The sequence below is a fragment of the Rattus norvegicus genome, chromosome 9, assembly GCF_021556685.1.
Source record: "Rattus norvegicus strain SHRSP/BbbUtx chromosome 9, alternate assembly SHRSP_T2T, whole genome shotgun sequence".
Taxonomy (NCBI): Eukaryota; Metazoa; Chordata; class Mammalia; order Rodentia; family Muridae; genus Rattus; species Rattus norvegicus.
In genome coordinates this window covers 91,718,586-91,732,404 of record NC_141542.1, presented here as the reverse complement: position 1 = coordinate 91,732,404, position 13,819 = coordinate 91,718,586, and the positions used below count along the sequence as shown (strand labels likewise).

At 44.3% G+C, this 13,819-nt stretch overlaps 1 protein-coding gene across 21 annotated transcripts in view; it reads left to right on the top strand.

Moving 5' to 3' along the window:
- Positions 1-13,819, top strand: part of Nhej1 (nonhomologous end-joining factor 1) — a 96,346-nt gene that overhangs the window by 27,577 nt on the left and 54,950 nt on the right. For 2 of the 21 annotated variants that reach the window (XM_087566720.1, XM_087566722.1), the window contains one exon: positions 6,039-6,269. In XM_087566720.1, coding sequence (XP_087422846.1) covers positions 6,039-6,044 — 6 coding nt within the window. In that variant the 3' untranslated portion in view covers positions 6,045-6,269. 21 annotated transcript variants of the gene reach the window in all.

The window sequence follows — 13,819 nt, the reverse complement described above, 5'->3', positions numbered from 1 at the left end:
TTACTAGGATATTTTTTTATTTATTGTAATTTAATTTATTATAATTTAATTTTAAAAATTAAAAAGAGCAAAAGAGCAGTTAGTTATCTAGGTGTAGTGGCTCATGTCAATAATTCTTGCAATTGGGGATGGACTGAGGCAGGAGGATTACCATGAGCTTGAAGCTAGCATTGGTTACATTGTGAGGCCCTGTCTCAAATAACAGAATTAACTAAAGAAAGAATAGTTAATGGAAACTGCAGTGTTCTATTAAGAGGCTACAGGAGAATAGAGTAAAATTGTTTAACTTAATGTTCTTATACACAATTTAAGAAAAACATTTAATGGTATCTGGGGGCATGTAGTAACAGAGAAAAGATAAACTAAAGAATAACTATGTACCTAGCATTTTGGGAAAGATTGATATAATGTAACAACACACTTTTAGATCATACAATGGTTGAGAACTCCCTCTAAAGCTGTTTGCTACTTTTTTTTTTTTTTTGGTTCTTTTTTTTCGGAGCTGGGGACTGAACCCAGGGCCTTGCGCTTCCTAGGCAAGCGCTCTACCACTGAGCTAAATCCCCAACCCCTGTTTGCTACTTTTTACCTTTTCTGGTTTTAGCAAGTATCTTTCTCAATGTATATTCAATGTCCCAGGGAAAACGACTCCTGAAGATGTTTCAGTTATTGGAAGAGCATAACTTCAAGTAGTAACTAATAAATTGGTTTTAAATGTCTTCATTCCTAAATGAACTAACAAAAAGTGGGTTAAAGAGGTTAGACCTTTCTGTTTTAACAAGGATGGTGGTTCAGTGAGGTCCTGGGACCAGCCCGTCCCTGCTTACTCTGTGCATGGGTTGGGGACTGCGCCTGGCCTTTATGTGGGTGATGTAGATTCTAACTGGCTCCTCATGCTTACACAGAAAGTGTTCTTACCCACGAGTCAGCTCCACCCCCAGGAAAGGCTTTCTAATCCGTGCATGTCTTTCCTACGGCAGCTCTCTCTCCTGCTCTCCTCTGTCACTTCCTTTTTATCTTCAATGAATGCCTGCTCCCTAACATGTCCTTGAACCCATGGCCTGTAGCCTAGGTTCCAGGTAACCGGAACTGCATGCTTAGGCTTACCTCCCTTTCTCATTTGTCCTGTCATCAGAAATTTGGGGTTGGGAGGACCTTCTGGTTACCAGGTGATACCAGGGATAACAGGGTGTTCTTGGTGTTTTTGGTCTTATTAATAAAGGAATTTAAGAATGGGCTCAAGTAGAAGCTTGAGGTCAATTTTATTGGAGTTAAAAAAAAATCACAGGGCAGGCAAGCTAAATCTCTGTAATGCCTGGAGGAGGTAATGGAGGAGAGCAGGAGAAAGGCCGTGTTGTTAGAGTTAAGCTGGCATAGGGATGAGGTGAAGGACAACAGGCAGCCACATGGTGGGAAAGTAAGCTCCAGAGAAAGGATAAGAAAACCCAACATGCTAGGGAAGCTCAAAGTGTTAGAGAAAGCTTGCTTAGAAAAGAGACAGAAGGAAGAGAGGAAGTAACCCTTTTCCGGGTAATTTAGAAGAATGGGCAGATGTAAGCTACTTGTGTACAGTTATATAAGAGATGTGCCAAGGGTGAGAATTCTGGGAAAGAAAAATGCATTAGTGTCCACCTATCTCATTATTGTGGCTTTAGGGGACCCCCTTTCCTAGGTGTAGTACTATCTCCCTGAGGGGTGGTTCCTCTTGGCCAGGTGATTGGCATGCCCAACTCCACCCATGGTAGAGATCCTATTCTTTTGGCCAGTTTTCTCATAATGAGCTTTTTTACTGCTTTTGTGTCAGTGTCTGTCTGTATGTGTATGTGTGTTTGTATGTGCACGGATCTTTGTGGAGTTCCAGAGATCAACATTTGAGTGTTTTCACCAGTCATTCTCCCCCTTGCTTGAAAATTCATCAGACTGGCTGGCAGCTTACTGGCCCCTGTGTTGGGATTTTTGAGCATGGGCTGTTGCCTTTGGCTTTTTTCATGGGTGCTAGGGGTCAAATTCTGGTTCTTGTGCTTACATAGTGAGCACTTTACCAACTGAGCCATCTCTATAACCCCCTTGCTCCTTTCAGTCCCCCTATTTTTTTTATTACAAACACTGAGGACATGAGGGGCATTCTCTAATTGTGTCATTGAGTTTAAAAGGGTCACAGAGGTTTGGAGACTGGTTTTTGGATGCTGTGTCCTTCTTCAGGGAAGGATGTAGATTCAATTATACAACTTTCATTGAACCGCATGCATACAGTGGGAAATCCTCCCTCACTTCTGGGGTTTTGCCAGTTTCCAGAAGTCCTGGATAGTAAGTGAACAGTGTAGAAGTTCCAGCTTGAGAAGGATCCCTCTCTTAACTCACAGCTGCCTTTCTCTAACTGTATTGGCCAGAGAAGGAGCAAACGTCTGTGGCCATCTGTTTTCTGGAATTTTAGATAGTTTAGGATCTAGGGTTTTTATTTCTCTCTCGTCCTAGAGAGCCCTAATGACCAGGGAATGCTCTAGCTGTACTGACTTCTCAGAACCACCCAGGTGGACCAGCAGCAATACGTAGACCACGAGCCAGACTCTCCTAAAACCAGTCCTGAGGCTGGACGCCTGAGTCAAATGGCCATTATACTACTATCAGGACTCCCAGTGCTAGTGTTCAGCTTGTCCTCACATATAAATGTAGGTCTCTCTAGACATAAAAAGTGAGAGAGTCTGTGAATTGCTTTTTTTCTATACTCCCTTTCATGAGGCAAGCTAATGAGATGCATATCGTTAAAGGTATGATGTTTTGTGGGACGAAGTCTTTTAAACTGGATGTGCCTGGCTTAGTTATGGCAAATATTTACCAAAAAAAAGGGACATACCATATAAAATTAGAGTTCTGAAAATAGCACTGAGAGAGGGAGGAAAAAAAAAAAACAGGACAGAAAATACAGGCCAGTCTGTTTGGGGAAAAGGGGAAAAGATAAAATGAGAGAAGCGCCGGCAGTAAAAACAGCATCTTAGTAAACAGACTATAAAAAAAATTGTGACCTGCTTTCTGGCAACCCTGGCGGCTGTTGAGCGGGTGAAGGTGGCAGAGCTGGCGTCTGTGTGGACACACGGTGCCCGGGGCGCATGGCTCCCCTGGCCTCGCAGGGCGTTAAATTTAGCCACATAATGATGGGCCTGAGTAGCTGCCTCTTGTTGACCACACCATAATTACTGCTTTGCTTTATGAATTTTATTTTGCTTATTCTGTTTCCTCCTTCTTTGGCACAAAAGAGGCCTGGAGTGGGGGGAGTCCCGCCCCCACACACCCCTCCCCTTACTGGACAAATGAGTCTTCATAGAAACTTGGGCTCTTGGGCAGTCAGAGTATAGAGTAAGAGCCATTGATTAATCAGAGTGGGAGGGAGGGTTGCTGGCCTCCAATGGTTTTGCCTTATTGGCCTTGATTCTCAGATCCTGTCCTGCAGTCTTTAGCCTTAGGTGAAACTTTCATGTGAGTCTGAAATGTCAAGACTTACTCTATTTACACCTCCAAGAGTGAGAATCTTCCAGGTGTTGTTGGCTGCTTTTAGTGTTTGGTCCTAAGCCTTCCCCCAGCCACCTCCCTCCAGTTAAATCCTTGGAAGCTTGGAAGATTTGATGGCATTCAGCATCAAGAGAAATTACAGCTGGGCATAGTAGTACACACCTTTAATCCTAGTAATTGGGAGGCAGAGGCAAGTGGATCTCTGTGAGTTTGATGCCAGCCTGGTAGAGACAGTTCCAGGACAGCCGGGACTATGTAGAGCCCCCCTCCAAAACCAAACCAAAACAAGAGGTGCATTGCTGTGCATACTTTCATCAGAGTGATAACTTTTAACATATTAGTGAGTCCTTAATAACATAAAGCATGTGTAGAAGGCCTGGGAGAGAGCTTGGCACACAAACTCATGAGGGGAAAGGGTGCACAAGTGGAGGAGAGAGGACAACTTGAGAGTGTTAGATCTCTCTTTCCACCATGTGAACTTCAAACTCAGGCCATTAATCTTGGCAGCAGGCGCCTTTACTACTGAACTCTCTCACTGGCCTGGGATCTGGGTTTGTATCCCTAGTGGCCATGTAAACAGCCAGGTGTGGTAACACATGCCCGACCCCAGCTCTCAGGGGGCAAAGGCAGGTGGATCCTTGGAGCCCAGCCAGCCTAGCCAATGTGAGCTTCAGGTCCACTGAGAGAACCTGCTCAAAAGTGAGATAGAAAGTCAGTGAGATGGCTCAGTGGGTAAAGATGCCTGCTGCCAAGCCCGGTGACCAGTTTGATCCCTGGATCACTAGGACCTACAGGGTGGACAAGAAAGTTGACTACAGAAGATTGTTCTACACACACACACACACACACACACACACCAAATAAATACTTAAAAAGAATACATTTGGAAGCAGCAGAGGAAGGCACCTCTGGCCCCCACATGCACATTAACTTGAGTTTTTGAACACCTATTCACACGTGAACACATAGATACACATGCACACAAATGCATGCTCAGAATATTTTGGTGGAACTTCAGGTATTCTGCTTGAACTTGGATAGGAGCTGCTTCGGATTTAGCTTGCTATAGATCATGCCACGGTCTTTGTCAGAGAGTTGTGCTGAACCTTAGCTTACCTGCAGCCCCAGAGAATGGGACAGATTCTTTGGCCTGAGACCAAAATACAGTACTGGGGAGAGAACATGGGCTGTAAGGGCATTAGGAGAGCTGTATGGACGAGGCGCAGGGTCATTGGGGGTGAAGTTCTTGACTGTGACCTAGGCTGCCATCTACCTATGTCCCCAGAGTGGCCCTGCTACTGAGGAAGTGGTGGAAAAGGAAGGGCAAACAGGGGTTGTGGTCAGGGTGCTGACTTATCCGTCACTGGCCAAGACTGTCCTATTTGTGTGTTTGGGGGGGGGAGGGGAGGTGTTGCACTGTGCTAAAGCCAGGCACGAACGTGTCAAGGAAAAGCTTCTTGCAGCTCTTGTTTTCTCAAAACAAAGGAAGCTCCTTGCATTGCTGGAAGTCGCGTGCTTGAGTACTGAGTTTGTTATTGCCTGATAACCTGGCCACCAATTCCTGCCCTCCTCTTCACCCCATACAGCCAGTGATTTAGTGGGAACAGCTTCCTGTCTCTACCCAAGGCAGCAGGTTCACTCTCTCTTGACCCCAGAAAGAGAGAAGAGAGGAATTAGCTTCCTACCCCAGGACCTATTGGTATCTTCCATTGAGACCGTCAACAAGTACTTTTCAAAATAACTTGCGTTGCACATAAGTAATAGGTGACATGAGCTCTACGGGGCTTGTACAGGTTCAACTGCTTCCAAACTATCATCTAGATACCCTGTTTGTTGAGATGAGTCCTTGGAACACACGTTTGGGTGTCACAACAATGTCAGAGTGTTATAAATGTGTTTAAAGACTTGTGCTCAGCTTCTTTAACTCTTATCAAACCTCAGTATAAGTTATGGATTGGCACCAGTTGTCTGATCATACTGTTCATATTTATTTTAAAGAGGGGATCTTGCTGTGTTGCTCAGATTGCCTTTGCATTCAAGGCCCTCCCTTCAGCCTTCTGAGTAGATTGCTGGGATTAGAGGTGCAAGCCACAGCACCCAGGCTCTGCCCGATCTTTAAATAGCATCATCCTAGAATTGGGAGAATTTGTGCAGCTGGGTGTGGTGAATTAGGCTTGAGAGGCTGATGAAAGAGGATCACAGCAAATCTGAGGTCCACCTAACAAGTTCCAGGGCAATCAGAGCTCCATAGGGAGACACTGTTTCAAAAAACCAAAATCAACCAAATAAAAGAATATTGTAAATGGAATAGTGGAATTCATCCCTTTGGAGCTATTAGCCTAGTGATCATACCCTAAGGTAAGGGGGGGGGGACTTCTTTCTTTCTTTTTTTCAAGTTTTGTTTTAATTATGTTTTTGGAATAGGATCTGCTATTAAGCCCTAAATAGCCTAGTACTTACCATGTAGCCCAGGATGACCTTGAACTTGTGACAATCTTTCTGCCTCAACCTTTTGAGTGCTTGAATTACAGGCATGAACCATCCTGGAAAAAAGACTTCTGGCTCAGTGGTTAAGAACACTTGCTGCTCTTGAGGAAGACCCAGATTCAGTTCCCAGTACCCAGATGGTAGCTCATAACCCGGCTATGAACAGTTCCGGTAGATCTGATGCCCTCTTCTGGCCTCCTCTGTCATTGAATACACAACACATGGAGAGAAAATGGTCATACAGATACAATTAAAATAAATAAATCTTTGCTGGATGTGGTGGTTCATGCCTTTAATTCCAGCACTGGGAGGCAGAGGGAGACAGATCTTTGTGAGTTCCAGGCCAGCCTGGTCTACACAGCTGATCCTATGACAGCCAAGGTGACTCAAAGAAGCCATCTCAAAATCAAATCAAATTGAATCAAATCAAGTCAAACAAAAACTCAAAACAAAACAGAAAGATAAACAAACAAGAATTTTTAGACATTTGGCTGTTAGGAGCATGGAACCTCAGGTGCTAGTTCACGTTAAAGGGCTCTGATATGAGGTGGAAGATGAACTCTAAAGATTTCTTTCTCATTGCCAAGGTTTGAGATTCTAAGGTTAAATGGTGTAAGCAAGAGATAAAGTCAAGGACTGTGGTGATTCTCCGTAGGGCATTGATTCTAACCTTAAACTATGCTGTAGGCAACTTAATGAGGTACAGGAAAAGGAAGGAGGGGCTTTCGTTTGGTTTGTTTTCTGGTCTGCCGTATCAGCTAGATATGAGGTCTTTCTTGCCCAGATTGATCACATGTTTGGTCAGCACTATCTTAGTCTTCTGGTAGAGGACCACCAAATTGTTTCTAGAGGTTGAGGGATCTAGGATTGAGGAGAGGAGTAAATATTGACAGAGTTGGTGGGACTCAGGTGAGAGATAAGAAATGAGCTTTGGATTAGAAGTGTGGATTATTGGCAGGGTCACTTGACAGCCCTATTTGGAGGATGGTGATGGTGAGGAAATAGTCAAGAAAAGAGGCTAAGAGCCCAGGTCAATAGGACAGCGAGGTGGAAGGCATTGGCTACACAATCAAAGGGCTTTCCTTGCTGGGTGGGGGCGGCAATAAGGGCATGGAGAGGGAGCCTGTTTGGAAAGTAAACCAAACATTTAAAGGATTAGAGAGTCTCACGAGGAAAGAGGTGGGAACTCTGAATTCCTCTGTTGCTAAAGGATGAAAAGAAATAAGCAGATCAAGCCTGAACCTCTGTTTCTTTACTAATACTCTTTAGCTCAGGAGAGCCACAATCAGGAAAGGAAACCAGGTAGGAGCTATTCACCAAAGAGAATCTTAAAAGATTGGTGGCTTCCAATTACTTTTAAGATAAAGTCCAAATTCCCTAATCTGTCAAAGGCCCTTTATAATCTAAGCATTACTTTTACCTCTACTTCTGTAGCCATTTTTATGCTAGCTAGGCCACACCCACACCCACACATCTTCACTTTCAGTCACTGTGAGCTGCTATCAGTTCCCGGAGCCTATTCTTTTCTGTGGGTGCTGGGACTTGAACCCAGGTCCTCTGGAAGAATAGCCAGTGCTCTTAACTATTGAGCCATCTTTCCAGCCCACCCATTGTTTTCTTGTCTGTAGTTTTTAGCATGGTGGGGGTTCCTCCTTGTGACACTGCTGGAGGCACACATACAACAACAAAGGTTTTCTTCAGCTTGCTCTGTTTTTCTACATGAAGCAAGTGCTGTGCCAGGAGCTGACTGTTTGCCTCTCCTCTGTTTGCATTTCAGTGAAGGTGTTAATTCCTCTGAGGGTATGTCCTCTGGTCCCCTACGTTCTGCCTCCCTTATACACTTGCTATTCCCCTTTGCTGTTGTAAGCCTTCTCAACCGTACTGTAATTACTATCTTTTGTGGCCCCCCTCCCTAGGGACATTGCACATTGTTTATTATGGCTGATCCATTGAAAGCTTTCAATACTTTTTCTTATTTCATCTCCTCTCTCTTCTGCCCTTTCATCCAATTCTTCCCATCCTCCTCCTCCCCTCCTCTTCTCTCTTTTTTCTTCATAGGATCTTACTTATAGTCTAGGCTAGCCTAGAAACCAGTCTTCCTGCCCTGGCTTCCCTAGTGCTAGGATTACAGGCATACACTACCCCTACCAGCAGCTGTAGTGTGTTCAAAGGACTTTTGTCTTGATGATGGTATAGCTATCTGGTAAAATAGGCAGACTGCACTGAGTACAATCAACACAAGAGTTCGATCACCTACTTAGATAAAAAGGAATAAAAATAAGCTGGTGTAGTGGTGCTGGCCTTTGATCCCAGCACTGTGAAAGCTGAAGCAGGCAAATCTCTTTGAGTTAGAAGACAGCCTTGTCTACATAACAAGTTCAAGGACAGTCAGGGCTCTAGAATGGGACCTTGCCTCAAAATGAATAAAATAAATAAAAATAAGGTACCAATTTACATAGTCATTATTTTGTGTTAAGCCCACTAAGACTTGGCTTAGGGAAATTGAGTGAATCCAAGTTTTACAAGTCACTGTGGTGGAGACCTCATCCTTTCACTTTCTAGTACAACTCTTTCCCTACAGTTCCACATATCTATAAGACTCTGTCCTAATGAGATATATTCAATGAGAAAACTACTGTCAAGTCTCATTGTAAACCTGCCAGTTGAAGTGCAGGTTCTGAAGTGAAAGGAACATGGGTAAGCAGGAATTATTCCCACACAGAAAGTCAAGAAAAATGTTAGAACTATGCAACATGGGAATGAACTGAAGGAGATTGGAAGGACTCCTCTATCTGGGAGAAGCGTCTGAGACACACTGACATTTTCAGCTGTCAAAGTGGAGTGAGAACAGAAATGGGGGTGGGCACATATTTGGCAATCATCTTCCAAGGCTATCAATTCTTTAATCCCTAAACAAGTAAGGTGGAGGAGCTTTATAATGGAATCAGCCTGTAACCAGCCAGGAGGGCTGCCTCTCAGCTCTTTTTATCTCTCAGCTTGGGAACTGGAGTGATGAGTATTATCATCCAATTCAGTGGGAAACCTAGTCTGTAGGGAGAGCTCACCAGGTTCAAACTTTATCCCTGTGTCCTGCCTTTGGGCAGAGAAGAGCATGGCCCTGCAGGATCAGTAGATTCTAGCCTTCAGGACCAGACACTCTCTGTCCTGCTGTTCCCCAAGTGTCTCCTGGGGAGTGATTTAAGGCCAAGGTGACAGTGGGTTTGGAGCCCAGATGAAAGGATTTCGGGGACCACAAGACAAGATCCCTTGTGTGGTGGCTGCTGGAAAGAGGAGGGAGTGTGTGAGGGTCAGTGACGCAATTGCCCTGGCTCGCAGGCAAGGAGGAGGAGAAGGCTCGCAGTGTGTCTCCTTATAAAGAGGACTTCACCACATGAAGCAGGGGGTGAAGGTGATCCCAGTGTGAGTCACCCAGGAAGGGACGCCGTGTGCCCGAAGCCCAGAAAGGAGGATCTGTGGATTTCCCACTCTTCCTTCTATGATCTTGTGCATAGTCTGGGTTGTTTCAGTCCGGCCAGTTACATTGCTCCTCTCCTGCCACTAACCACCCCCGTGGACTATTCTTGATATGTCTGGGTTTCGAATCTGTCAATTTGTTCTTGAGTTCTAGTTGTTTTGTTTTAGTTTGTTTTCTACTGAAATTTGGAATCTATTGATTTCAGGAAACCCAAACCATAACTAATTGTGTTTGTCTTTGAGAAGATGGCCTGGTGGCTCTTTGCCAAGCACAGTCCTGGCTCTTAGATTGTGTTTGCTTTTCTCTTTATCTTCAGCCAAGGCAGGTATCACATCCTGGACTGGAATCTGCAGGGATTCTAGGGCGCCCTGAATCCGACGGCTGCTCACTTGATGGCAGCTATAGTCTGCCCTTTATTGAGGTTTGGGACTGTAGAGAGCTCTGGGGAGTTTCCCTGTAATCAGCCAGCCACCAGCCCCACACTGCCTTGTAATAAAGCAACTCTATATTTGTTCTGTTTATAGTCTCCTCTGTAATAATGCCACAGCCCTCACTTCTCTTTCTCTTTAGGGAGATTTTCTGGGTAATAGAAAATTCTGAAATGTTAAAAGAGGAGTGTAGACTCAGAAGACATTTTTATCTAGACCGTCTTCATCTGGGAAGGTGCCCAGGGAAGGCAGGCAGTCTGCGCCTTGAGGAAGCAGCATGCTGCGGTGAGCATACATGCGCTCACATGTGTGTACATGTGTATGTTTATGTGTTCATATATGCATTGTGTGTGTGCTATATGCACTTACATGCATGTATACTGTGGCCTAAGGACATATATATGAAGACGGGCCCTGTGGGAGAAGCTGAGGATGTGTGCTGGTGCGGATGCCGGGTAGCACCCTTGTGAAGAATGTGAGTGGTCTATGGAAGGGGTGAGCACAGCAATGGGCAGGTTTCAGAACTGCCAGCTCTGTTGAGCAGTGCTAGGCTAGGTCTGGAATAGACTCTTTCAAAGCCATCCTTCCATTCATTCTTACAATGACACCCCTTTTCTCTGTCTCCCAGCCTTTTGGGGCCTAGGCCCATTGATTTTGCTAGTGTTCCATATTCTTTTTGCCTTTCCTCACCTCACTTGCAGCTAGTCAGAGAGAAGCCAGAGACACACTGTTGAGGGAAAGGGTCTGTGTGGTGAGTTGTGTTCATGCTGTTCCTCCCCCACAGTGGAGGCTCTGCATTCAGATTTAACCTGGATGGCCGACACTGAGAACTGTTGTTGCCAGGTTGTTACTGACAATTCTGATTCTGCCCATTTCCCGACCCCCCCCCCCAAGATTCTATAAATACTTTATTATATGGCACTAATAAAACTTCAAGTATTTCTTTTTATTAGAACCACATAATATGGTAATTGTGTGACAGAACACAGCTCCCGTGAGCAGCCCCCACCTTCCTAGGTGTGGCCTCTCAGCACCTCAGCGTGGGTTAGGCCCACAGGCCCCTCTGTTCCTGACTGTGTGAGGGGCTGGGTTGGTGCTTTCAGACAGAACTAAGGGGTCAAGGCTCTGAGCAAGACCGACTTAGAGGTGTGAAGAGATATTTTATCAGTTTTCCAGTAGTTTGTCCTCAAGTGTGAGGGTGGCAAGAATTTCTTCATTTAGTATTAAGTCTAACTAGTACAGAGGCTCCTTGACCTGCTTTTCCTTTTAGTAGGACTGTCATGTGGTGTAGAAATAGGCCTTGAACTTAGACCTGGGGTGAGAGGTAAGAGTTATTTGGTTATTTTTGATCCACAGTACTACTTTAAAACGTCATTCTTCTTGATGTCTCCTGTCTCAAGATATGTAGATGTATCATATCCGTACATATATAAAACCATATATTCATGTACACATGCACACACACGTATATGTATATGTATATGTATATGATGCATATATATACATACATGTATGTTGTGATTGAACTTGTGTATTGTGCATGCCTGGCAAGTCCCCTATCACTGAAATATACCCCTAGCTATGGGTACAGAGATTCACCCTTTACATTTTTTACCTCTTCAGCCTGAGAATGTCTTTCCTCTTAAACCTGTCATCCTTCTCTTTGTCTGCTAATTCAGTTTGTATATCTTTTGTTACTGTTAATATATAACCTGCAAAGTTAACTGTTTGAGTCGTATTTGATCCTTGGTTCTTTCCAGCGTGATCTGATTTTGAACCTTGTCTGCTCTCTGCTTTAGCAGTTGAAGTAGGTCAGTGTATTTGTACCAAAGCTTTTTTTATTCTTCCTGAATTGTGTGTGATTTAGCTTCTGTATCCTAATTTGCAAAGCATGAGAATTAGGGATTCCTACCTGGGTAGCAGCTAACAGAGCCTCCAAGGCCAAGGATGTGAGGCACATGTTTAGTCTTTTCTTAATTGCCCACGTGCCCATGTTTGCACAGAGGCAAACCCCTAAACTGGCCCCTACTGTCCACCCATTACTCCCCATGGGGATGTATGGGCATATGCTTATTCTACCTTTCTGGCCTAGCCAAAGTTAATATTAGACCTTCTGACTGGGCAGTTATTCCCGAAAGCCACAGGGCGTTGTTAATATTCATGTGACCGCAGGGATCCATCAATATTCATGAGATATCCACAGTCTTCCTTCAGGCTCTTAGCTTGGAGAAAACAAGAATGATTAGAGTTTCTAGAACTTAAAACTAACCCTATTTCCTAGAGTTTTTTGAGGAGGAGGCAAACCTTAAGAGTAAATGTCTGGGCCAAGAGTAAGAGAAGTTTTCATGCCAGTATCCTGAACTGGTCTGACAATTTGGTGGAGTTGTACTGGACTGCTGATGTAAATGTTCTTGTCCTTACCCAGCATTTACTGAATACTACTGGGTTTAGATTTCTTGAGCACAGGCACTGGAATGGAGAATAGGAAACTAGCCTCTGTGTGTGTGTCTATATGTGTTTTTGTGTACATGTGTACATACATTTGCATGTTTGTGTACATGCTTGTGGAAGCCAGAGGTCAGTGTTCTCAATAGTTCTCTTATTTGCAAATTTTTAAAAAAAAGTTTGTGTGTGTGTGTGTGTGTGTGTGTGTGTGTGTGTGTGTGTACACATTCATGTGTGTGAATGGAGATGCATGCAGTGCCAAGGCATGTGTGTGGAGAGCAGAGAACCGCCTTCTACCCTGTCTGAAGCAGGTTCTCTTGCTTTTTTTACCACTTCGTGTGCCAGGCTCACTGGTGGCTTGTGATCTAATGGATATTTTCCCCATCTTCCCATAGAAATGCTGGGATTACAGATGTGTGCTACTGTGCCTGGCTTTACATGGCTTCTGAGGATTCAAACTCAGGTCCTTATCCATGTGCTTTATCAATTGAGCCATCATCTCCTCAGTACTCAAACTGATTTTAAGACAAGGTCTCTCACTGAGCCTTGACCTTGCAGATTCAGTTCATCAGCTGACAAGCTTCATGGATCCTCTCATTTCTGCCTTCCCAGTGCAGTGCTAAGATTATCGATACATCCATCATATCCCAGCATACATACATACACACATACATACACAGATGTGTGAGAGTGTGTGTGTGTGTGTGTGTGTGTGTGTGTGTAAGTATTGAACTCAGGTCTTTCTGCTTGTATAACAAATACTTTGCCAATGGAGTCCTCTCAGACCCAGAAACTAGCATTTTTAGTACTTGTTAAGTGCTGGTAATATGAAGATGACTGACATGATTCCCCTCCCAAGCATCAGGTGTCGTAGAAGTGGGGACAGCTATTTATACATGCACAGCCCAAGAAAGAGTGCTGCACTGGGGGAAAGCGAAGTGAGACAAATGGAGTATTCTCTGGAGAAATTATGGAATCTCAGAAAGCTCATAAGAAATGGCTAGATGTAAAGCAGTGGTTCTCAACCTGTGACTCTTGACCCCTTTGAGGGGCTCAGATGACCTTTCACAGTGGTTGCTTATCAGATATCCTTCATACCAGATTTTTACACTACAATTCCTAACAGTGGTAAAATGATAGGTATGAATAGCAACTAAATAACCTTAGGTTGGGGGTTACCAGAGCATGAGGAACTGTATTAAAGGGTCACGCATTAGGAAGGGTGAGAACCCCTGATAAGGAAGGCTTACTTTGAGGACCCTCCTTCTGGTTTCCCTGTTTGTCAGCTTGACTACTGCCTTCGTCAGGGCTTCCCCTGTCCTCAGAGCTGTTTGAGAAGAACTTGTAAGTGTGCACTCTGGGGTGGGGAATAGTCTGGTGTTCTCCCGCCTGGTGTTTTTATTTTTGTTTTTTCCTCTTGAAAGATTTAACTTAGTTTGCCAAACTGTGACCTATTCTTTGGTTTGGTTTGGGAACT